The sequence below is a fragment of the Patagioenas fasciata genome, chromosome 5 (genome assembly GCF_037038585.1).
Source record: "Patagioenas fasciata isolate bPatFas1 chromosome 5, bPatFas1.hap1, whole genome shotgun sequence".
NCBI lineage: Eukaryota > Metazoa > Chordata > Aves > Columbiformes > Columbidae > Patagioenas > Patagioenas fasciata.
In genome coordinates, this window is record NC_092524.1 from 8,232,324 (window position 1) to 8,256,423 (window position 24,100).

General features: G+C 39.7%; 2 protein-coding genes and 1 long non-coding RNA gene across 13 annotated transcripts in view; 1 reads left to right on the forward strand and 2 right to left on the reverse strand.

Moving 5' to 3' along the window:
* Window positions 1-6,296, reverse strand: part of CCDC73 (coiled-coil domain containing 73) — a 78,445-nt gene extending 72,149 nt beyond the window's left edge. For all 6 annotated transcript variants that reach the window (XM_071808848.1, XM_071808846.1, XM_071808847.1 and 3 more), the window contains exon 1: window positions 6,079-6,296. The gene's annotated coding sequence lies outside the window, so the exon portion shown is untranslated. The remainder of the gene's footprint in view (window positions 1-6,078) is intronic.
* A 61-nt stretch (window positions 6,297-6,357) lies between these two features.
* Window positions 6,358-13,474, forward strand: PRRG4 (proline rich and Gla domain 4). 2 transcript variants are annotated; one of them, XM_065839787.2, is made up of 6 exons: window positions 6,358-6,439; window positions 7,174-7,289; window positions 10,358-10,521; window positions 11,711-11,759; window positions 12,396-12,531; window positions 13,248-13,474. In XM_065839787.2, exons 2-6 carry the CDS (start codon window positions 7,184-7,186, stop codon window positions 13,468-13,470), a joined length of 678 nt encoding a protein of 225 aa, XP_065695859.1. In that variant the 5' UTR covers window positions 6,358-6,439; window positions 7,174-7,183; the 3' UTR covers window positions 13,471-13,474. The 2 variants fall into 2 exon arrangements, with proteins under 2 accessions (XP_065695859.1, XP_071664951.1); XM_071808850.1 differs by lacking the exon at window positions 6,358-6,439 and adding an exon at window positions 6,847-7,057.
* On the reverse strand, window positions 9,259-23,732 carry LOC136102591 (uncharacterized). Of its 5 annotated transcripts, none has more exons than XR_011739259.1 (4): window positions 23,528-23,727; window positions 22,603-22,725; window positions 15,683-15,810; window positions 9,259-10,984 (listed from the first exon to the last, which is right to left on the reverse strand). It is a non-coding gene; the product is annotated as an uncharacterized lncRNA (long non-coding RNA). The 5 variants fall into 5 exon arrangements; XR_011739258.1 differs by lacking the exon at window positions 9,259-10,984 and adding an exon at window positions 11,002-11,181; XR_011739257.1 differs by lacking the exon at window positions 9,259-10,984 and adding an exon at window positions 18,604-18,788 and having other exon boundaries at window positions 11,751-15,810; window positions 23,528-23,732.
* Window positions 23,733-24,100: the final 368 nt, after the last annotated feature.

The following is a 24,100-nucleotide window of genomic DNA, read 5'->3' on the forward strand; positions in this document are numbered from 1 at the left end:
ATTTTATCTAACACCTTTCTTACTCAAAAAATAAGTCAAACACTTTTCTAGATAACTTGGATGTTTAAACAGTGGATAAAACCTATTGATAGCAACAGTGACTTTTCCATCTCCTGGGATCTTCAGCTGAAGACCAGATGCCTTAGCAAACAACGTGCTTTGGCCAAACATGAGCTCTGGAAGGAACAGAAAAACACCACAGCGGAATCCAGGAGCTAATAAGGAAAGTTAAATTTGTCAGTCCTTTAGAAGCATCAAGTCCTTCATGCACTTTTTGTGTAAAGGTTGAAAAGAGTAAGAAAATTAATGACAGAGTCTCCTACAACTTAATTTTCCTCAAGTACCTCAGATGCACTAAACAGCGTGTTGTTTCTCATCCCTCATTCAATGACAAAAGTCCAGGCTATTTTATGGGGCCTGTCTCCCTGCATAAATAAGTAATCAAGTACAAAACTATATCAATAGACACAGGTTATTTTAATTTCATTTTTTCTAGGTTTTAAACTTAAACAGCCAGCTTTATAACTTCTACCATCTTTCATGAGTTACTGTATTATTTCTTAGATTTTTTCTTTAAGGAAGAAGTCATAAGACAATTCTTCCTGAAATTGCAAAGTCCAGCCTCTACCACTAAGTCCCAAGCAAAAGCCACCAATTCCTCCATTTTGTAAGATCTGTAACTGTTGGATTAAAAAAATAATAATCCATGAATGCAGAGACTCAAACTACCTTTGTACTCCTTCAAGAACAATGACCTTTAAGGGTATTGTCCTAAATAATCGCTTAGAAATTATAAATTATTTTCAACCTGAAAATTTTCTTTAAAAGCTTGTAATATTTTTCCATTTATTTTCTAGGTTCTAAAAACAAACAAGCAAAAAAGCCCCCACAAAATTATTCCCTGATTTAAACCCCAAAGACGGAAACAGGCCTACATGGTCAATGGTGACTCATCTTTGCAGAACTTCCTCAAGTCACCTCCTTTTTATAGGCTCCACCTTCACTTCTGTTCATAGAATTCCAGTGAATTCTTTTGAGATTATTCTCATTGTAAGAGAAGAAAGAGTGGAATATAAGTAAGCAATCAAACAATGGGGGAAAATTACAGCTGATCTCCTTACTAGGAAGCTAATAGGAAGTTCTTGTTTGGCTGGTCAAACAAATAGTATCTTAATTACAGGTGCACAGAGTGTAGGAATTAGATATGCAAAGTTTACATCAAACAAAAGCAAGACTGTCTCAAAAGCATTCACACATCATGACTCAACCAACCTGTCCAATCCATTCCGCTGCAATAGCTCTTCTCTTTCCAAACTGCCAACTATGAAGTTGCAAAACGCAACTAAGAGGAAGAAGCAGAACGAGCTCTTCACTTGCTCGGATAATTTACTGCTTGATAGTAGCTTGTTAAAAAAGTCTGAGTCCACACAGCATCTTCATTGACATGTTAACCTTCATTTGCAAAGACAAAATAAGACGCATTCTTTGCCCAGAGAAACAACTTAACATTAATGCAGAGAGAAGCAAAAATAAACTTCAACTCTGCTTCCCCTTATTAGGGGAACTTAAAGAAGCAGAACAAGGGGAAGTGTGCATAAAAATAAAGTAGCAGACAAGATCTCAACTACCCAAGGAAACAAGTCAATGGTGAAATGATCAAAGGAGCTATCACCAAAAATTCTCTTATTTAGGGGAAAAAAAAAAAAAAAAAAAATCTATGATCCACCTCATAATTAAAACAGCACAGAGGGGAGCCCCTTCCAATAGTGCAACATTTATTGAAGTTTCAAGTGTGATAGGCTTTTACCAGTAGTACTATTTTAATTGCCTCATGCATGCTGTTGTAAATGTCAAGAGTTATACACACACCCGAGACCTGGTCACTACAACTATTCTGTTGGAAACAAAGTAGAGTTTTGGGGTCCACAAAGCAAAAAGAATTTGCACCAGAACTCCTCAATGGATCTCTCTTTGTACGTCACTTAAATTTTCTGCACATTTTCTTAGGCAGACAGACTATTTAGGCAGCTTCTCATCACTGATCTTAACAACATTTTCAGAAAAATCTTTGCTTCTGTGTAGTCTATAAATATCTTCAGAACCAGGCTTTAGACTGTAGCAGCAAATAACTGCATCATCTACAGACCTGCACTGGTTTTCTCTCACACGTGGCATTCTCTCATTTGGACTAAAAAACTGAAACCTCTCACCAATTGCTTGAAAAACAGTAAAAATTTGTTTTATTATCAACCATGAGAAGAATTCTGTCTGCTTGGATAAAAGCACCTAAAATAAGCACCTCACCCCTTTAGAGTTGGCTTATACACGCCAAGAGAAATATATCAAACTTTTAAGATTACATGTCTAAAGAAAAATTCTTAAAAACCCCTTTCTCACCTTAGGTCTTCAAGCAACCCTGTCACAATCACAAAATTCCTTGTGGATCAACCCAGTGCCCACCAAATAGAAACTGACTGTATCACAGCAACAAAGTTAACAAATATATCTGCACAGCTACCAGAATAAATGCCAAGTATAACAGAAACATCAATATCTATTGCATTTATGCTTGTCAGAAGTTGGTATTTCTGCTACAGCTGAGCAAAATTAACACATAGCCAAAGCTGTCAATCTGGTATCACCTTACTTCACCTACAAATAAACCAAAAGCTCAGTTTTGTTAGAAAATGAAGCCTTTTCAAGTCATATTTCATACAGCTTTGTCTTGTATACTTTGATAACACATTCTCAGCAGGAACATTCAGAGTTATGAATGAAAGCAGAGCTGTAAGAGGAAGGCTGAAAGGCCACCCAAGAGCTCCCTCTGGTGTGAACAAGAAATAAGTCCAAGAAAACAACTGTACAGAGAAATGCGTTAGTGAGACAAAAAAGATCATGCAACAGAAATAGATAAGGAGCTAAATGTTAACCCCAGATCTCAGAAAGCTGAGATGAGCTTGAAACATCCGGGCTTTTGCTCTACTAGAAGCAGACGGTATCATGGGATGGTTGAGGATGGAAGGGACCTCTGGACGTCCCTCATCTGGTCCACCAGCCCCACTTACCCCTAAGCTGGGCCACCTCCAGCCAATTGCCCAGGTGGCTTTTGAACATCTCCAAGGATGGAGACTGCACAACTTCCCCGGTCAACCTGTGCTGGTTCTCGGTCACCCCAGCAATACGAGAAGGTCTCCTTATGTTCAGGAAGAACCTCCCGCGTTTCAGTTTGTGCCTGTTGCCTCTTGCCCTGTCACTGGGTACCACTGAGGAGAGCCTGGCTCCATATCCTTTACATCCTCTCTTCAGATATTTGTACACAGATGAGATTTCCTCCCCCTTCACACCAACAATTTTCATTCCTGCCTTGGTACCTTAAATATCAAAACTAAACAGGATGATTTTGCTAGTCAAAAAGTATCTCACCAAAACAAGACAAAATTTTATCAAGAAACACCAGAAGCAAGTTTTCATCACACTACTAGAAGGTTTTGACATTTATATTTTTTTACCCTGTGTATATTTGGGAGCACATTGTTTTAAATGAACCAATTTACACTGACATTTTTCCACAGACCATTTCCTGGAATTCTCAGATCAGGACACGTACGTACATATCCCACAACACACCAGCCTTCCCAATGATGAAAACAAAGAAGAGTTCTGACTTATTAAGATTTGCTACATGTACAAATACTTTGAGTAACTGAGAGCAGAGAATTTTAATCCTACTAGATGAGCAGCATCCTCGGTGGGAGCTGACAGCACTCATCAACTGGGAGCTCTGGGCCTATTACTGAAACCGAAGTGGGTGTTTGCTTCCCCACCAGTATTGGTAACATTTCCACTCCCTTTCAAATATTGAATACAGACACAAGTATATGTGAAATTCAGCCTTGCAAGGCTTTTACTGACCCTCTGTAAGCATTTTTAGTTGAGTAACTTTCCCTTAAAGATTAGTATACTAACAATAACAAACTTTGTTAGTTGGATGTATACTTCTGTTATTTACATGCTATTACAAGTGGATACATTATTCCTCAGAATCACAAGATGGGCACATGGGAACATGAGCTGAACTCAGCGAAGGGCACATAGGAGAAAATCAGTGGCTTTTCCAATGAAAGACTACCCTTTCCAACACATAAGAACTTGATCTTTTCTTGTTACATCTCAATAATAAATAATGTATACTGTTTATGTTTTGTGTGGCATGGTTTTGAAAAACCTCCACCACACACGCAGAAGTACCAGCGCACACACAGACAGAACACACAAATGTTCTCCCAAGGTCCACACTGGCAAAAACATCCCAGTAACTGTTGTTGAGTGTTAAAGATCTGAAGGCCTTTCCCACCAGAGTTCTATGGCGTTGCTCCTCCACCTTCAGAGCAGGAATGAGGTCCCAGCAGAGAGTTCGGATGGAGCTGATTGTTTCTTGGTCCACTCTCCAGATGACGCACATAAGCAATTCTAAAATCTTTTTCCCTCTCTCTTAATAATGACATGCAATGGTGACATAACATAACAGAGATCTACCTGTTGCTTGTATAACAGAGGTTCCTCATACAATGTTGTTGTTCTGACACATAAAAAGCTTACACGCACACATGCGGGTATTTTACTTAAACACACCACAGAGATGTAGTGCATTCATGCCCCTGCACTGTAGCTCTCTACAGCTATTTCGCTGATTGATGCCACTCTCGCAGACACAGTCATGTTGGAATTCAGGTAAGGGCTGAGTAGAAGTACACAGGAGGAAGCTGTAAGGACCTTTAGAAAATAATGGCAATTTCTCTTGTTTCCCAACATGCAACAACTTAGTATTCCTGTCTCCTCAGTATTATCTAGATAATAAACAATCTGTATTGCTCTTTTCTTATACAATATTATCTTAGTCCTCCACCGTGTTACAAGCACATACATAATCATACTACAAAATTTTCTGTTGAGATACCCAGCAGTTAAAAAAAGCATCAGAGCCGGTCCAGCTCATAAGTTACAAATTCAGCAAGCACCTCTTAACTGCAGTGCGTGATATCATTAAGTAAATATTTAACCACAGCCATCGTTCCTCCAAAGCAGTTTCTCCTTATTTCACGCATCAGAAGTTTCTGTTTTTCTCCAGAGAATACCTGATCACTTCCACCAGTGTTATCCAATACCCTCATTCTACTCTTTCCTGCTTCTGTATATATGAGTCACTTCAGCACTTAAATACAAAATACAATCCAGAAACACTACAGGTGATATTCTAGCACAGACACCAACCACCCTCAATTCCCGGATTGCCTGGTAGCAAAATTGTTCCACTCAGGTGTTTCAAGAGCTTCTTCAGTATCCAGTTTTTAATCCAATCCATCCCAAAATTCCTCACGTATTTAATGTTACCAGCACACTGTGTTAACTGCATTTTCAACCTTACCTTTCGAAAGACTTGGCAAGTCTCGTGTCCTCCTAAGCACCACATACAGTTTGGGAAAATATTCTTAAAGCAAGAGTGAAGTACTAAATTGTTTGATGTCTTTTGGAGAACCTAAAACCGCCACAGACCCAAGTGCCTGAACCAGCCTCCATGCCCAGCTGCTCCTCCACTCTGGGCAGGAGGGTGAAGGAGGCCCCAGGGCAGGTGTGAGCTAGTGGAGACCTCATGAGCTTCAGGGAGCCACGTCTGCCACTCTCCAGCCTTTACAGCTAAAGTTCACATTAAGTTTTGTCTTTACTTCACCACCAAAGTTATTTTCACACTTACTCTGGCCCTTTTCCCCCTATCATTAGCTGCCTGGCTAGCAAAGCTTGGTGGACACAAAATACTAATTTGCTGTTATGTAAGTTTTTTTGTGGATAAGCAGATGATTAAAAAGCACCATATCTCACCCTCTTCAGGGAGGAACCCCCTCTCTGCAGGTTCTGCAGACCAGGGGCTTAACTTTCAGGAAATAAAAAGCCAATCCGGGTTGTCAGCCTCATAATTACCACAGAAGAAGAGAAAAAAAACCTAAAAAAACAAAACCAAAAAACCTTTAAAAGCCAGTTTTAGCAGTAAAATATGCTCACAGAAGACGAAAAGACTGCTACCTTGTCCTCAGAGGGCTCCCGGGGGTGAGCTGAGGAGTCAGCCAGGTGCGTACAAACGAAGCCCCGGCCGGTGCCCGGAGAAGCACCAGCGCTATCGCCGTCGCCTGGGCTCCCTCTCCGGCCTTACTGCCGCTCCCACCGACCCTTTTCCCTCAGGCTCCAGGGGCGGTTCCGCCCCCGGCCCGCGGAGGCGCGAAGCCCGGGCAGGGCGGGCGGGGGCGGCCTGGTACAGCCCAGGTGCAGCCCCGGTGCAGCCCCGTGACTCCGCCGCGCCCTTTCCAGGAAGTCCCGCCGCAGCCCTGGCAGAGGCTGCCCCGCCAGCCACTCGCCTCGGGTCGCCGCCGAAGCTCCGCCAGGACAGGTAAGGCCGTGCGGCGGGAAGCGGGACCCGGCGCCCCTTCTCCCCACCGCGCCGGGCTGCGGGACGGGGGGCGCTTCCCGGCTGACGCCTCCCGCTCCCCCGGAACCTGTGCGACTGGGGCCGGCGGCCGGGCGCTGTGCCTTCGCCACGGGCGGGCCGGGGAGGAACCGGGGAACCCCTGAGGGAAGGTCCCGGCGGCGAGAAGGGGCCACTGTGCCCTCGGTGTCGCGGGTGGACGCCGCGCGGCTCTGCTGCAGGCAGCGAGCGTGGTTTTTCCCTATGTCGGACCCTCGGAAGAATTCAGAATTCTTATTTTCTACAGCTATCTAGGTGGGAGGAGGTTGGCAATGGCTTTCTCCAGACAAATGGTTTCTGTTTGCGTCGGGGAACTCTTAGAACCTGCTGTGGGCAGTTTGGGAGGGTCCCTGCAGCCCCCGTGTGCCGCCTTCCCCCGTTAAATCCCCAAACAACCGCGCTCAGCCCCGGCAGAGCCGAGCGGAGCAGGAGGATCGCCCGGTGACATGTGCGGCTCTTATGCAACGGAAACTTACTGAGAGACACGCAGGACCAGTTTGGATCCGCGTTGTTCTTCTAGGGAACCATCAGCCTGCGCTGCGTGTAGGTGCTTGCGTTGGATGACTTCATTTGTAGGATTCACTCAGGGGTCATCGGGGACACTTTGGAAGGTTGCGTTGTCATTTTTCTCCTAACTCGGGTTAGTTTCTGCCTGACAGATACCAAGCCATGTTTGCGGTTTTGGTGCTGCTGTGTCAACTACATGGGATGATCTTTGCGTTTCCTCACTGCGCAGGGGGATTAAGTAACCTGAAGCAACCTGAATGGAAAGACGGTAACTTTTAACATGGTTTTATACTTTCCAAAACTGTATCTAACTTTGCTTCTGCTGAGAAATCTTTTTAGGTATGTGCATAGTTGTGTGGGGTTTTGGTTCTTGTTTTTTTACTTCATTACAAAAATTAAGCCGTTTTCTGTTTAATTTTAGAATATTTGAATATCTTTTGCTGAAATGAGAGATAATTGGCTTGGATGTCAATATTAAATATTAATCAGATCCAGTAATAAGTGCAGATTGGGACAACTGAGCTCTTTCCAAGTCTCAGAGATTATTGTCACTGTTATAAGCAGAATCCTCCAAATAACATCAAGATTCCAAAAGCTTGAAATCTGTATTTAGAGAGCACTGCTTGGGTACTGTTAGAACACATCACAGTTTTATCTGTGGATCTAAAATTGCTTTGCATTTGAAAGGATTTAATTGCTTAGTTTTTTTTTTTAAATGAGTGTTTTTTCTCACCACCAGTTCCCCTTTAAGACATCTTGAAAGACAAATACAGTGCTGCTATTGCAGTTCTTCTCTTTGGAGGGAGGGAAGTGGAGAGGAACTGGGGTAAAACCAAATGAAGTTCCCCAAAAAGACTCAAGCACTGTGATGCTAAGCTGTGTAACGCTGAACATTTAAGCATCAGGGCTTCAAAAAGGAATTTGTAACTTAGCTGTCCAGTCTCCTCAGTGGATAAGGAGTGGCTGAAGCCTTAAGACAGACTTGGAAAAGTCACCACAGCGAGCAGGAGGCTCCTTCAGGGCAGTGTGTTGAGCAGGAAACATGGCTGGCGGAAAAATGCTTGAGACAGGTTATTCATTAAAATCCATCTTGCTTCGGGGCATAAAACATTGGGTTGCCAGGCAGCCCCTTCCCTGTGAGTGCACAGCACAGAACCCACTGCTGACAGCAGGCCCAGATCACCCTTCTTGAAAGACAGAGTTGGAAAGAGAAGGGCCCAACTCTTCATCCAGTAATTTAGCAAGTAGAACAGTTGCCAAGAAAACGGGGTACCTGCGTGGAGAGGTCACCCCTTCACCATTTTCTGAACAACTCTTACCGTCAGAGTTACTTTATTCAACGCATTGTGTAGGTACATATTTAAATAAATTTGAGGCGTCCTAAAATTTGGTTTACCATTTTGTTGAACCATGGCCCAACGACTGCAGGACTGCATTCAGTTTCCTCACATACAGGATAGCATTCAAATCCATCTGTTTCATTCTCCAAATATTATGTTAATTGGAGGTGGAGATAAGTGTACTTTGACTACATCCTATCATACAAAGTGAAAAAAGCGCAGATAAATGGATAGAGACTCTTTGAAAGAGAAAGGGTGTACGTGTGACAGGGAATTAGGGTCCTAGGCTCCAGGCAGCTTGCCTGTGCAGGCCACCTTAATTAAAATTTATCAATTCTTACCTAAACTAATTGAGAAGGATAGCTAATACTGCTTGCATGGTACGGAACAAAACAGTAGTGAACAATACTGAAGATCCCTGTTCAGAAGATTGAAGGTATCCTCGTGATTTCCACTGAACAAAGTACTGATAATATTTATTTCCATAGAATTATCTTCTCTTTCCACTTGTGGGTTTGGTGTTTATTTGTTTGTTCATTTATTTCTTTCTTTTTGAATTAAGTCCTTTTCTCGGGTTACTCTTAGATATAGTATAAATATTTTAAGCTTAGATTCTCTTACCATTACTTTAGAATAACACATTTCCCTTTCTACACAAATGTGTGTACACACGTGGGTCCAATATATCCTGTAATATTATAAATATATAAAGTAATATTCCTTCAATATACTATAATATTAAAGACATAACCTGTATGCAAGTTACACTGCAGTTCTCTTAGTTTTCCGAGAGCAAACCATTTTGAGATACCATTGCAAGATCTAACAGTAACTATTACAGTAAAAATTCCTGAATGATGTGATAATCTAGTCAAACAAGCTAACAAGAACACAGAGTTAATTTGTAATTGAATAACTTTATTCTGCATCTCATCTCTTTTTTTAGCCGTCTGGCTTGGTATACAACAATGCTGTTTCTGCATTACACTTGCAAAAATAATCCTCTAGTCATTTTGCTTAACCAAATAGTCTGAATTTCTTGGAGTACAGATCAGGCTTTCACTGGAAACAAAACCAGAACACTAATTTTGTCATATGAAGATATATTTTTTTTCTTGAAGGAGCTGTAGCAAGAGCAGGCTAAGACTTGACTGTGGAAAATGCCTGGTGAGAAAATGCATTCCTGTATCCCAAGGCCTTCTATAATTTCACTAACCCTTCTGGAATCTCACCTCACAACTTACTCCATGAGGCCTCATGGAGCCTGTAGTAAGCACAAAAGAAGGAAAAGAATTCAATGTCTTCAGAAGTGCCTGTTGTCAATAAAACTATCGTGGACTAATTTAAAATGAATAAACTTTGCAATATGCCAGCCTTGGCGTAAAATTTGCTGCCACAACTGTGAAAGGAGAAAAATGTAAAATGAGTAGCACTCTGCTGTCATGATTTTAAATCCAAATTCCATCAAAAAAAAAATTGGAACCAACAGATACCAGAATATTGGTAAATGTATATTGAGAATTCTTTAGAAGAGTTTGGTTGGTTGTTTTTTTAATCCCCTTCTCCCCCCCCCTTGCCTCTTCCTTCAGTAGGTCAGTGCCTTTCTGGGTTTGCCTCTGACTGAATTTCTGCTTTATGTGACCGTTACTTTGTTCTTTAGAGCTCCAGTGAAAAACTGGTGCCCACGTCCCGGAGGGATAATACCAAAGCTTGCACAACAGCTGTCATGAGAATCAAATTCTCTTGGCCAGTATAAGGAATAGCTGAAATGCTTTATGAGAAAGGAAAATGTTTGTTTTGTATTGTGTAGTTAGAAGGGTTAGCAGCAAATATGACATTTTAGGAGGAAACTTTGATGTTTCTTTTTCCTGTATGTATTTGAGAGATGCCAGGGGAAGAAAAGATCTCAATTTGCTCCTTTAGGATATTAACCACCCTTTACAAATATAAAATTTAGCTTTCCTAACTTGTTTTAAATCAACTTTTTTTTAATTAGTGTTCACATCAGAAAAGGAGGCCAATTTATTCATTGGACGGCATCTTTTGAATAACAGATTTGATTTTGAAGCATTCACGGCAGATAATCTGGAAAGAGAATGCCTTGAAGAGCTGTGCAATTATGAAGAAGCAAGAGAAATTTTTGAAGACCCTGATAAAACGGTAAGTGTTCAAACTGAATTTAATATATTGAAGGAGGTTACTGATGAAATCATTACCTAAATACTGTAGCGCTTCTGCAAGCAACACTTAAGATACTTGCTTATTTTACTGTAAAAGTACAGGCCCCAATTAGATGGTGTTATTGCTTTAGCTACATGGTGAGTTCACCAGAATATGTACTATTGTCTTAAAGACTTTAGATAAGGGCTCCAATTCTGCAAACAGATGTAAATGAAACTGCAGACATACTGCTTGTGGATATACCTATATGTGTTTTCAGAATCTCTAATAACTTTCCAGCATCCAACGTGAATGTGTTCCACATGCTCTCTGTCTCAATTGGCTGATCATGTCCTTGCATCGTTCCAAAGAAGACGTTTAGGGAAGCACAGAGCAAATCGGCAGTTCAGCTATTGCCAAGTATTCATATAGCATTATCTTCTAAATCACTACCTATATAGAGCTATAAAAAAGAGAAAAATACATAAGAAACCTTTCAGTCCAATAATGGGACATGATGATCATCTGAAGACTGGCCCTTGCTGCTCGCAGCAAGAATCTCTGTGATTCTAGGTGTGCTCTGTGCTAACCTGCACAAAGAGCAAGGAATACACTTTATTCTGAAGGTGGACATATTAATTGGTCATTGCCAGCGTTTTCCTAAGGAAAAGATGGAAGAGTTAAATCAGAATCTTGATGGAGTCTTTTGCTGGGTGGCAAAAGCAGAAATTACAGCTAAACACATGTAATGCATAACAGTCATGCAACATAAAAGATTTTCTCTTAAATGAATCCCACTATTTTTCTAGCTGATACGAATTCAAATACTGTCCATGCAAATGTCTGATTCTCAAGAACTTTCCCTCGTTATTATTCTTCTGTAAGGATTTACAAAGTTTAATTGTAAGCATTTTTAGTGTCAGAATATATGCTAACCTCTGTAGTCAGGCAGGAAAAAAATGCACTTTATCACCAGCTGGCATTTTCTTCTCTGTGAAATTGTAATTTTTATGCAAACTTCAATATATGAGAAAAATATGGAGGGATAAGCACAAATCCTTCAGTGAGCAGGAGATGCTCCTCTTTATGCCATTGTTACATTTTGCCCACAGTACCAGATTACAAAAACTTGTCTATAGGCCTGCCAATTCTATATTTTATATAAATCTGATCCTTTGTGTTTCTTTAGATGGATTTTTGGAAAGACTATTCAACTAAAGGCCCCAAAATAAAAGTAGGTAAGTAATGTTTTTATTCTTTTCTTACACTGCATGATTCTGTCTTTGTTACAATAGTACATTCTTAAAAATACTCCATGCATTCAGTTAACAACATGAGAATTGATCATTTTACTGAAATTCACTGTGAACTGTGCAAGTATATGGCATTATTTGATACAATAAAACATATTCACTGAAGTGTCTTACAGTGGGATCCATTACAAATCTGTAGGTAAAAACAATATTAATTTTGTTGTCCATTTGTCCAATTATTTGTTAGACAATCAGTAAAATTTGGCTGCTTCGTGGGGTTTTGTTTGTGTCACTCTTCTTCATTCCCCCCATTCCTTTAACAGTAACATAACAGTCTGATTCATGTTCAGAGTAATCTAATGCCAGGTGTTTTATTAAAAAATGGTCAGTATGACTTAAGGAAATATGTACAGCCTGATCAGAGCCACAAATACATGAAGTAATGTTTGGAAGGCATCAGAAGACAGACATCGCAACGGTTTCATGTGCAGAAAAGAGACTTTAGACATCTGTGGAAATGAACAGCCTTCTAGCACAGCAAAATTAATATTTCACAATGTGTACTGTATCCTATGTAGATGGAAGGAATGCATAATGAAAATAACCATGTTGTATCTTCAGGTGATGAAGCACTACAGAAGATTAATGTCACAGGACTTCTCATCAGTCTAGTTACTGCTGGAGTACTGTTAGTTATAATCGTACTGATTATCTTCTACTGCTGCAAAAGTAGATGCAAATCAAGGCAACCACCAGGGTAAGGAATTTTCACTGCTTAAAACAAAATAAACACCAAAACAAACTCTCACTTAAGAGTGGAATTTAAAAATCACTGTGTGTTGGTCTAACTGTATTCTCAGAGAATCCAGCGGGAGTTCTAGTTCCTCCTTTCCTGAAAGCGAAGTTGCGTGCACACTAGTAGCAGTGGGGCTGAAGTTACTAACAACACAAAAATGTAAACCAATGCTTGCATGGCTGATGTACCTTTGGGGGTTGTTTGGGTTGGTTTTTTTTGTAGGTTCTTTGTTCCAAAATATTCTTAGTAAAAAGATGGAATCGTTTTAATAGGTTGGGGCCTGCAATGGGAAGTTCAACACGTTCTGTTCACTCTTTGAAGAAGGGTGTATGCTCTTCACGGCATGTAGTCACCTCAGATGTGAAATGAAGGAAATGCTTCTCTACCAATTCTCTAGCCCCTTGTTCTTTTATCCTAAACTTGAATATAGGAGGATTCTGTGCTTCTTTTTCCCTATAAATTTCACGTTACTGAGCTATTCGTACCAAGTGGTTTGGAGAGATTATTTGGCTTGTGGTCTTTATGATCATTGAAAACAAGTGGGTTTTGTTGTGCAGTGGTGTTTCTTTCTGTGTTAGTGGGGTTTGTTGGAATTTTTTTTTTTTTCCAACAAATAAGGCTTATTCTTTCTTCTATTTAAAACAGAGGCTGACGCAATGCTGTTAACTTTTGTTTAGGTACCCGGATTATGTAAGACGACACAGTTCATCCAGCATCTTCAGAAGGCACGAAGAATTTTCTTTAAACCCCCTTCCTCCGAGAACCGATGATTCAGGACTGCCAACTTACGAGCAAGCCGTTACTGCAGATGGACACCATGACCTGCCACCACCCCCTTATCCAGGGCCCCCAAAAGGGCCACGGGTGTTTAGAAAGTCAATGTCACTTCCTGCTCCTTAGTCACAAACCTCCTCCTGGGGTGATGGGGGAATTACTGAAACATGCTTTTTTTTAAAAAAAAAAGTGTGTGCTACCTTGCATATTGCAAGACAATTTAGAAAAATGTGGAGGATCTTCAGCACAACTAGGAACGAGTGAAAATCCCATTTGGGAAGAGAGGTGACCTGTTGCAGAGGCTGCAGGACTGTTCTTTGCGCAGGGTTATCACACTAAGAGGAGTGAATTTGTAACGAGTACATCTCGTACTGCCACCCTCCTCCATATGCACTTTGAGCCATCCCATCATATTATTGATGTTTCATTAATAGCTTTTCTTTTCTTTAAAAGGAACAGTATTTTAATTGGTCTTATTAACACTGGGTTTTGTGACTATGAATACTTTAAACCACTGTAAGTCTGCTTTGTTGTTTGATATGTTCACTTCATTGCTGTGTGAATTTTTTATTCATTCTAGTATTAGATTTGAGTATGAAAATTTCATTGTTTGATCTTTCAAATGTATATATATTACCACTTCTGGATTACACTCATTTGTTTTGGACACTGCTGGTTAACACACTACTCAATGTGTTGTATTTTTGTGATTATAGTCTTGGATGAAAAAGAACCATTAACTGAATTGCACATTACCCCTTCAGACAAAATATACTTTTATCAAACGGTTTTGAGATTTGCTTTGACCTGGTATTTAGTGTTGAACGAATACTATGGGTTGGTGATGTTAAACGAATAGCTGGAGATTTGTCCCGTGTTAAAAAAGTACCCAGGTTTTACAGATAAATGTCTCCCAACACTCAAAATTTTTAAACTACAAAAGAAATGTTATCTTGTGAAATCAATGGCCCCACAGAAGCACATTGCACAAGTATTTATTGTCCTGCTGGGTAAGAAAATGATAGCTTTATGTAGAATAAAACACGTAGTTGAACACATGCAGCAAAGTTGTTTAATAAGCAACAAATTCGGCCCCTCCCGACTCCCATTTGACCCATGCTGTCAGCGGCGAATGGTATTTTAATTTGGTACCAAAAATGCAGTTTATATTATAAAGGCTGAGTATGTCTATGTGGCATTTCATTGCATTTTATGTTTTTTTAACATGCTAGAACCTGCAGTGCTATTGAGAGATAGAGCATTACTATGAGATTTTTAATCTGTAAATGCTTTTCTAAAGAAGAAAATGCTCAAAATCTTGGAATATAAAGTGAGTTCATTTAAAATTCTACACAAGGAGGTATTGCCCTTTGAAAAACACATACAACCCAGGTAATATCAATAGACACTGGACTGTGTTCCAATTCCTAGTGCTTCAGGATCAAATTTGGGTTTTGACAAGTCACAAACCTCTTTGCAGCTGCTGCTTTCCTGTTGAGAGATGGGGAAATCCCCTCGTGGAATAACTTCAATCCACTTTTGCCCTACTGCTAAAAGCATTTTGAAGTTCTTGGATGTTACTATTCTGTAAGGCTGAAATAAGTGAGTCGTGTGAGATCACTGTTGCTAATCAAAATACAATTATGATTAAGCTATGGAATTATAAGCTTCCAACAGCATTTCTCCCGTATTTCCTTTTCATGCAGCTAACCATTTCAAAATGTGTTCACATGCATCTTGAGTTATAGAGCACACTTTTCTCTAGATTTTTCCTGCGACTCAAAAATTACTAATGGGATTCATAGGAACATTTTCAAGGAAAGCGATTTCACAGGAGTTGTGAGAGTTCAGAGATTCTCTAATATTACTACAGCAACGTACACATCTGGCAAAGTCACGTGTTAAATAAGCAGCAAAAATTGTACAGAAACCTATTTCATAATTTGAAATGTGCTGCTTCTACTATTCCTAAAAATCATTAAAAATGTTAAAAAAAAAATCTATTAAAAATGTTAAGATGGTGTAACTTAAACATCAATGCAGTAGCTCCATGGTCAGTAAACTGCATCTTCTATAGGATCTAACACTTCACATTTACTCAACCTGCACTTTAGACTCTGAAGATACTAAAAATACGCAGTGACTAACATTCAAATACTGCTTGCATGTAACATGACGATTTGCAAGACACATTCTGCTCATCGTAAATAAGGAACAAAGTTTAACATTTAGTGGAACATAAACTTAACTCCCCTTGTAAAGGGAGAAAATTCCCATGAATGGCAGTTGTTTGGGTTTCTCATCTTCCATACGCTGAATCCTGGCCCAAGACACTCACCTTGTATCTTGTCTCTTTTTGGAACTCCCGATTCATCAGAGTAAGCAGAGGAAAAATGAACAAGGGGTCAGCGATGGTGTTGCAACGTTTCCAAATTTTGTATGTGGTTCCATTTGGAAATGCAGTTGCTATTAGAACATAGAAAACAAGAAATCTAAGTGTCCTTAGGTGGGAGGAGAAGGAGAAAGAGGCAGCAGTTTTTTTAGAAGCAAAAGAGCAGGAAGTTTAATGTAATTTGTGTGCAGATGTAAATCATCAGTGTTCTGACTTCTGGACTTTCTTTCAAGGGCCAGCAGGAAAGGCAGTGAATTCTAAGTGAATTAACAGAAATGTGCTACGACAGTTGAAAAGACAAGTGTCTAAACAAAACAATGGGAAAAATTATGTAGTGCTTAAATTCTGTTTCTCTCAGAACAGGTTTAAACACGTCGCACCAAACGCTGCTGGCCATCCCTTTGAACAGTTTTCCAAACAACATTCTGTGTTGCCTTTTCAGCACCATACAAGCTTACAGCATGCAACTTATTACACATCCAGACAGTTTATTAGTTAGAGCAAATAACTGAGGGTCAGAAAAGTGTCAACTGAAAAAAAAATATATATGTATATATAAGTAACTCAAACCCATTTTTTGCTTCAGTGAAATAAAGCCTACTACTTATCTAATCCTCTGATTAATAGTATTATAAGCATTATGTATTTCTAGTTTAGTGGTTTTTATTTGTTGGTTGGTTCGTTTCGTTCTGGTTTTGTTGGGGTTTTTGTGAATTAATTAGAAGAGCAAACCCAAAGTCTCCCACAGAAGTACCTGTCCATACCAGTCCATGAAAATGCAAGTCATGAAGCATTTGATTCTGGTCCTGTCGGAGTCTATGGCAAACTTTTTATTGGCTTCAGCTGAACTGGGATTGGTGCCAAAAATGAAATAACTGATCACATCAGCTAATAAAAAAGTATAATGCTCTGCCAAATTATTTACCACAATGGTGTTGCCAAACCTGATTTGGAGTGTTCTGTTGTTTTAATGATGCCTACTTCTATTAACTAGAATGTTTGAGGCTGATCTGCCCTTCAAAAGTATTATTTCCAATTTGGAAAGCACAAGAAAATTCCTTGTCTTTCCTCAAATTACCAGCTGTGAATAAGCTGCATTAATTATCTAGAAAAAATTATCTATGTAGTAATTACAATAAAGTTATTAGCAACACTGTTTAATCACTTTGATCAATGGTACAGGTTCATGTAAAGAAAAAACCTCACAACAACACATCAAAGCCCAACCTTTCTATCCAGAGTCTCATCTACCAACAACAGTTTTATTGCTGCTCTCCTCACTTGCTCCATGTGCTGTAGAGAACAGGAAGAAAACCCCAGGTTTAAAAACTTGCTCTTTCTATACTGTCAATGTCTTTCAATTAATTCCTAGCATATGCAAATTTATCACTATTATCATTTGCACAATGAAGAACTTCCATGTATTTTCCTCTCAAAAATATTAAGGACATCTTCCCAAATTCCCTGCTCTTTATTCAGGTGGTAACTTTTCATTGTTTTCAGTCATTTCTGGACTGTGTAAAGCTGTTGTTACTTAAGCTTACAAATGTATTTTCTTCTACTCATTTGAGAGCCTTTTGAATGCCCTTTGTCACTGGTTATATTGTAATTCGAACTTTGATGTTAAGTGCTGTCATTTTGCTGGGGGATGGGTAGGAATATTTTAAACTCTACTAGTCTCTGCATTATTTTGTAAAACAATTTCCAAATAAATATTTATAGAGGTTGATCATAGCAAAAGAGAAAATGCTAAATCAGCCTGTGATAAAAAGTTAAAAACATCTGACAACCCTTTTGATTTATTAATTTATTTTTAAATTAAATTGGTAGTGGCATGCACTCTTCTTCATGCCATATAGCACCTGTCAGCAGGGAAAAACATGTCATGGTTTGTTTTCTTGTCACACTGGCAATTTCTACTCTGGCCAGAAGCTTCCTACCTTACTGCTCTAATTCACTTAAACTCCCCCAAAAATACGATAATCTCCTATAGCTGAACATCCAAAGAAGCTTTTTAATCAGCCCACTGAACTGAGACTTGGAATACAGCTGGTGGAGTATAGATGCTTCATTCCCATTAAAAGTTTTGGGAAAATAAGATCTCAGTTCTTTGGAAAATGTCTTTTATGTCATCTGTTTACTATAGTATGACTTCAGGTATACAGTTCCAAGCTACACAATTAAAAAAAAAAAAAAAAGAAGCTTGTTATCTACTGGATTTCAACAATTCTGAAAATTACATGGAAGCTGAGTAGATTTACAGCATTTTAACACTACATACAAAGCTCGCCAAAACCCAGATTAATAACATTTCCCATCTAACTTTTAATCTGTGTCCATTTAATAGACAGCTAGCCGATTCACTTTGAAACACTGAAAACAATTAGTGCAAAACTGCCCTGACTAATCTGGCAAAATACTGAATTGTCAGCAGAAGATGCGCTCCAGCTGGTCCTGTGATGCACCAGCAAGGGAAGCGATGGTACTTCATTAGTGTTTAAACTACAGTTTACTTTGCTGTTGACTCCTGTGGGAATAACCTCAAGTTTTCCCCAGGTGGACACTGTTCCTCTGTTTTACCATATAATACATTATCAGAACTTCACATAACTTCACAATGCCAACTGCTTATATGGAAAACAATGGAACAGTATCAAATTTACTTTGGCTATTTTTTAATGCAGTAAATTTTGCCCATGTTGAAAATATTTAACTACATTAACTATTTTTACTTTGTATTTAGCTTTTCATTCACTTTTTTTTCCCCTCTTTTCTTATTGTTCTACCTATAATTTGCTACTGAACTTTTATTCTTCTCCAATTCCTTTTCCTGTGTCTATTCATAATCTGCTGTTGCATGCACTCACCTGTTTGCTGCTTAACTGTTTTTCTTTTCTTTCCTGGACATGATTCCCAAGCACTTGGTCCCTTCTCACTCTCTGAAAACCACTCTTGCACAGCTTCCCTGGTCTCTTCATAGAAATAGCAAGGCCTCAGCTCCTCCTTTCAGAGTCCTTAGGGCTCTTTGCATACCCCCTAGACTTCAGAAACACTGAAACAAAAGGGACCATCACATGCGGGCATCTTGCTGCCTACATGCCAGGAGCCTCTAGAAGCCCAGACTTGAAAGGTACCAGCCAGACTTCAAAGAATCAAGAAAAATATTTCAGTTTAGAAACTGGTACACTTAAAACACAAGTTTTGAAAAAAGCTTTACAACAGGTTTTAAGTTTCTGATGCAGTGCCCACTTCATTTAAGAAATAAGAAACACCTGTGATCGCTCAAGTTGTTCCAACAGCTTCAGTTTAACTTGTCTGAAGATCATCAACTACAAAGTACTGAATACAGAAACATCCAATATTGAACGTTAAATACCCTGCATGGATATGATACAAAAGAAAATATCTGGCAAGAAATAAAATAGTCCCTGTTAAAACTATGAGTTTGTTCAAGAGTGAAGGTTTTAAGTTTTCTTCTTCCTACATGTCATTGCTCATTTCTCCCACTTCCCTTACACCACTTCTGCTGCTTCCTAGATCCCTTCATAAATCACCCAGCAGAAACAATGGCAGCTTTCTCGTGAGCAGGCGAGCTGAACCAACACAAGTGCTGTTGGTGGCAGCCTGGAAGGTGTGGGACCACATGAGCAGAAAGAGGATTAGGAAAGTGCAGGCAACAAGGACTTCCCACTCATCGGTGCAGTGAGCTTTCTATCAGCTCAGTCATCTCTTGTCACAACAGGAGAAGCACCATGGTTTAGCAGATTAGTTTTAGTTCAATAGAATGAATTCTGAAGATTTTGCTTCATCTGTTTGTACACATACTTAAGCTTTTTATCAAATAAATGCACAGACTAGTATATGTAAAGAAAGGCAAAGAGAGAGAGTATTTGCTGTGAGGCTCCAAGATCAAGCCTGTTCTTTCAAAGGCAGCACTTTTCTTCCCTATTTACACATTTCTTAACGCCTAGCTTTATGTTTAAAGAGGCCACATGCCAAATTAAATGCAAAATCTAATCTGTTAAGCAACTGCAATTTTCTACTTGGGTCAGAATCACAACAACAAAAAAAACCCAGTGATTAATAATAGGCCTAACCAATACTCATGTTATTTCTGCATAATATCTGATCTACTTACCTACTGCTGCTCATGAAGATCGCACAGCCTGGCAGCCCAATTCAAAGCCTGCACAAAGGTGCTGCACCCGTGATCTGTCAGTGGATGCCTACCCTCCACCGCTCTTAACAGGGAAAGATGTTGCAGAAATAATACTTTGCGCTCTTTTCTAGAATTTCTTAGTAAGCCAGGCCCAGCTCAGCTTTGGCCTGACCTTCTTGAAACTTTATCTGATCAAACTTGTTCAAAATATCTGAATGATTGATCTTTGAAACGTTAGTTTTAAAAAAAAGAATGTCCTCAAGTCTCCAAAATGCTATTTTCAAACAATTGTGAATATTCATTCTCTCAGCACAAGACTGTTATGCATTTCCAGAGCTTTTGTTGAAAAATGGTTAGCCACTGAAAGCTAACCACTGAGATGTTTGTGTATGTTAGTGAACTATTTATGATACCATGGTAGTTCCAAAATAAAGTACTACCATGACTGAAATACAATCCTTTTTGTCCACTTTCAACAACCAAGCTGTAATCTCGGACCTGCTGCATTAACTGTGTGGTCTTTAACTACTTTCTTCAATCAGCAACAGCTGAAGCTGCTGATCCAGCAAATGCATCTGACTGTTCTTCCATGACTCCTTTCAGCCCATCAAAATTGCCCGGAAGCATACCAGGAATTTTTGCCACAAAACCAACAGTTTACAGATTGAGCTGAAAGCCTCTTAATGCAACAACAATGACAAATATATATATATTTTTTGGCACTTAAACATGAAGAGAGAGCCAGGACAAGATCAAAACCAGGCATCACCTCTCACAGAAAGGCAAAGGACAGGAGCAACGTTCCCTGTGCAAGAAAAGGGCGTATGGGGATGGAGAGATAGAGGAAAAGCCTTGTAGAACCAGGTTTGTTGTACCTGCAGTAAAAAAGATGCTAAAAGTCCTGTGAAGAATCACCTCATTTGGTAATATCTGCTGCCACAAGCCAAGGGCCCTTAGTGGCGCTCTCCTGGTATTTAACATCTGTGGTACTGCTGAAGCTGTAATGTACCTTCTGCCTGGACAGTCTTGTACAGATATAACATACAAAATACACTCCACTCAAACACTGGATGAGGTTTTTCTGTTAACATGGGTAATAATAATAGCACACTAAAAAACAAAGAACTAACTAACTAAAATCAGTTACAAATAAATCAACATCAAGCATGAACTGGAACATTATTCTGGCCCTGCATTTGGGATCGATATATTGGTTTTAATTATGATCAAACCATGGAAAACTGCCAACACCCACTAGCTTGATCCTGCATTTCATTTAGCATACAGTTACTTTAAGTACAAAACTAGACCTCAAAAAGCACTGTGGCCATTTGGTATTGTGTAACATTAAATTATTTAAACAGAAAGAGGAAAATAGGAAAGTTTCCGTAAAGGGCAGAGTAGATTAGCTAAGACAACTCTGCAACGGAGCTGGCTTGATTCTGGCTGCACTGGCATATGGGCAGAGAAGCCTGTTACTGTCCACAAAGGTGGACAAGCACTCCTGGACTCTAGAGATTTCTATACTGAATATGTCAGGACCCAAATCAGCATCTCATAATGAAAAGTAAAAGTTCCCCTCTCCTTCCCGTCATCTCCTTCCCTTCCCGGCTGCTCCGAGCCAGCGCTCACGTGGGGCTGAGCAAGCCGACTCGGCTCAGTGATACTGCAGAAAAATTACCTCTGGCAAAAAAAGTAAATGTTCTCTTGCCAGTGGAGTGAATTTACCGCTCGTGTTGTGGCCAGAGCGCATCACTAGGAGCAGGAGGGTGGTGTAGGTCAGGAAGAAAATAGAAAAGAGCCTTCTTTGGGTGTCAGGGAGCTGCTGAGCAGCCCAGCCTGGCTGCCCCCCCACACCTGTGGGCAGCAGCACATGCTGCAGCTTGGAAGATCACAAGATGATTCATTCCTATTAAAAAGTTTTACCTTGAGTACTTAAATCTGCCTCTCAACTATCACATGACGTTTTTAACTCTGTAAAGGATTTGTTATGTTGTTTTTCCAAGTGGGGATTGTTTAGGGAAAGAAATAAGGAACTGTTGCAGGCTGGTGTGCTGCACAGATTACGTTACAGTGCTGTAATTTAAGATTTTACTCTTAAATGAAGTGAAAAATTGTATTAGCTTATGTTTCAACAAAATATTTTATTATATTACATTATTGACTTGAGAGATAGGCACATACGATATCATTACTGGCTGTAGGAACTCAGTTGTGAACTACAGTTCAGAAGGTGTTAAAGCCCACCAAAGCTCAGTTTTTCAACAGCAAGTAATAGCTGCATTTGAAAGAAAAGCATTACTTACTAACACAAGAGTCCAAATATTTTCAATATTCAGAATCATGAACATGTCTAATATGACTTCTAAATACACATCTTAATATGCACACTCTAATAAACACACAAATAACATGTAATTAACAATATCACAGAATCATAGTATAGTTTGGGTTGGAAGGGACCTTCAAAGATCTCTCAAAGGATTTTTTCTACCATTGACCAATCTTTCAGAAAAGCTGTTCACAAGTAACATGGATACAAGGACACTGAAAAAGCACTTACTCTAAACAGACTACTTTGTTGTCTCAGAGAATGGTGTTACAAAATCTCTTTCGATTACAAAAAGATAAAATGCACAAACTCCTAGACAGAGGATGGCAACAAGCAGCAGGGACCAGTTTAGTAAGAAAACTGCAGAAGTCTCACCAGCTGGCCTCAGGACAAGTAGATTTATATTACAGGAAAAGCAAGTTGCTGGATAAACTGACTTCATCTGGTGGTTCTGGATATCAGCAATGAAGTTTTCGGTCTAGTCCACCTCTATTAAAACTACACAAAAGAAATAACACTTAGCAGCTGTCACAACTTCTGTCTCACCCAACTTCACTATTTGATTACAAGAAACATGATACAGCCCAACAGTGTTCAAGGAAACACCATGTCTGTGGTATATTGACAAATAGTTCATTTAGTGGTCTAAACTAATCATCTATGTTTCCCTGCCTGTTTATCTGGATTGGTGCTTGTTGTTTGTGATGTTATAGCCACATATTTAACAGTATTAAGACACACACCCCCTTGTCTTCAGAGGAATATTGTGCAATGACAATACACAACATTATCGTACTCTTCAAAGTTCACGTTGCCGTTACTTGAGAAAAATCAAACCGAATGCTCGCAGTTTTCCCATTTATTAATGTCATTCCAAATTTGTGGCAAGAACCTCTAAGGTAGCTCCACACCAACATGTTCACTCTAGCTAACCAAACAGAACAGTTAGGTGGAAAAAGCATTTTGTATCACTTAGGCCCATGTCTTGTCTTTCCCTCAGGCCCAGTTGAGAAAAATAATGCACTCCAAGTGTAATATTATAATGGAGACTAACATAGATCCTGAAGGAAAATAAAAAACTATAGGTTTTTCCTCGTTGGAAATGCTTCTTTCAATAGTATCAGTAGCTTAAGAGCTTCATCATTAGCATAAAACTGCAGGTATTTTCTGTCACCAGGCCTCGTTCATATGTAAAACAGTAACCCTCCAGTTTCCCAAAGAAAGGTCTCCCACCCCCCACATACTCTTCCAGCTGCAAGCAATACAGGTGCTAACTTATGCAAACCCAAGGAAAACTCACTCTGCTGGTTTCTGGCTTTGGTATACTTATTTTCCCTCCTCCCTTTGCCCTGGCCTCTGAGTGACTCCGCTCAGTCTCGTCGCTGCTGATGACTTTCACACTTCCCTCCTGATCCAAGGGTGCATTTCTTCCTGCTGTTAACTTCACTGCTTCTTGAAAGCAGCTATGAGAAAAGCAGAATCCCAGCTGTTACTCCTAAAGACTCTTACCCTCCTGTTTTCTTATGCAATATTGACCCCCCCCTTTTTTTAAAAAAAAAATTTCACTACAAAATTCGTTTCACTCTGTGGTCCAATATTGCCTGGAGTACTACAAACTGAACCTTCAAAAGACTTAGCTTGTAAAAAAGGAAAATACCTAGCTAAAGCGTTGTGGTTTCGTATTATTCAACCTCTAAAGCATCCTCAGAGCCACGACCAACGTAAACCGCACCGGCACGCAGGAGCTTGAAGCGGCAAAGCAACGGCCCTCAGGGGAAACAGGGCAACGAGCTTCTCCCAGTAACACCCAGCGCCCGTCACCGTTTATTTTATTCTATCTTCCCCCTCAGTTTAGTTTTCCTGTGAGGAAGGT

What these genes read in the sequence shown, in the direction of transcription:
- PRRG4 (XM_065839787.2), top strand. Translation starts at nt 7,184, where the DNA reads ATGTTTGCGGTTTTGGTGCTGCTGTGTCAACTACATGGGATGATCTTT. An exon ending in AGGCCCCAAAATAAAAGTAG is followed by an intron (nt 11,760 to 12,395) that starts GTAAGTAATGTT and finishes TTGTATCTTCAG; the next exon opens with GTGATGAAGCACTACAGAAG. An exon ending in AAATCAAGGCAACCACCAGG is followed by an intron (nt 12,532 to 13,247) that starts GTAAGGAATTTT and finishes ACTTTTGTTTAG; the next exon opens with GTACCCGGATTATGTAAGAC.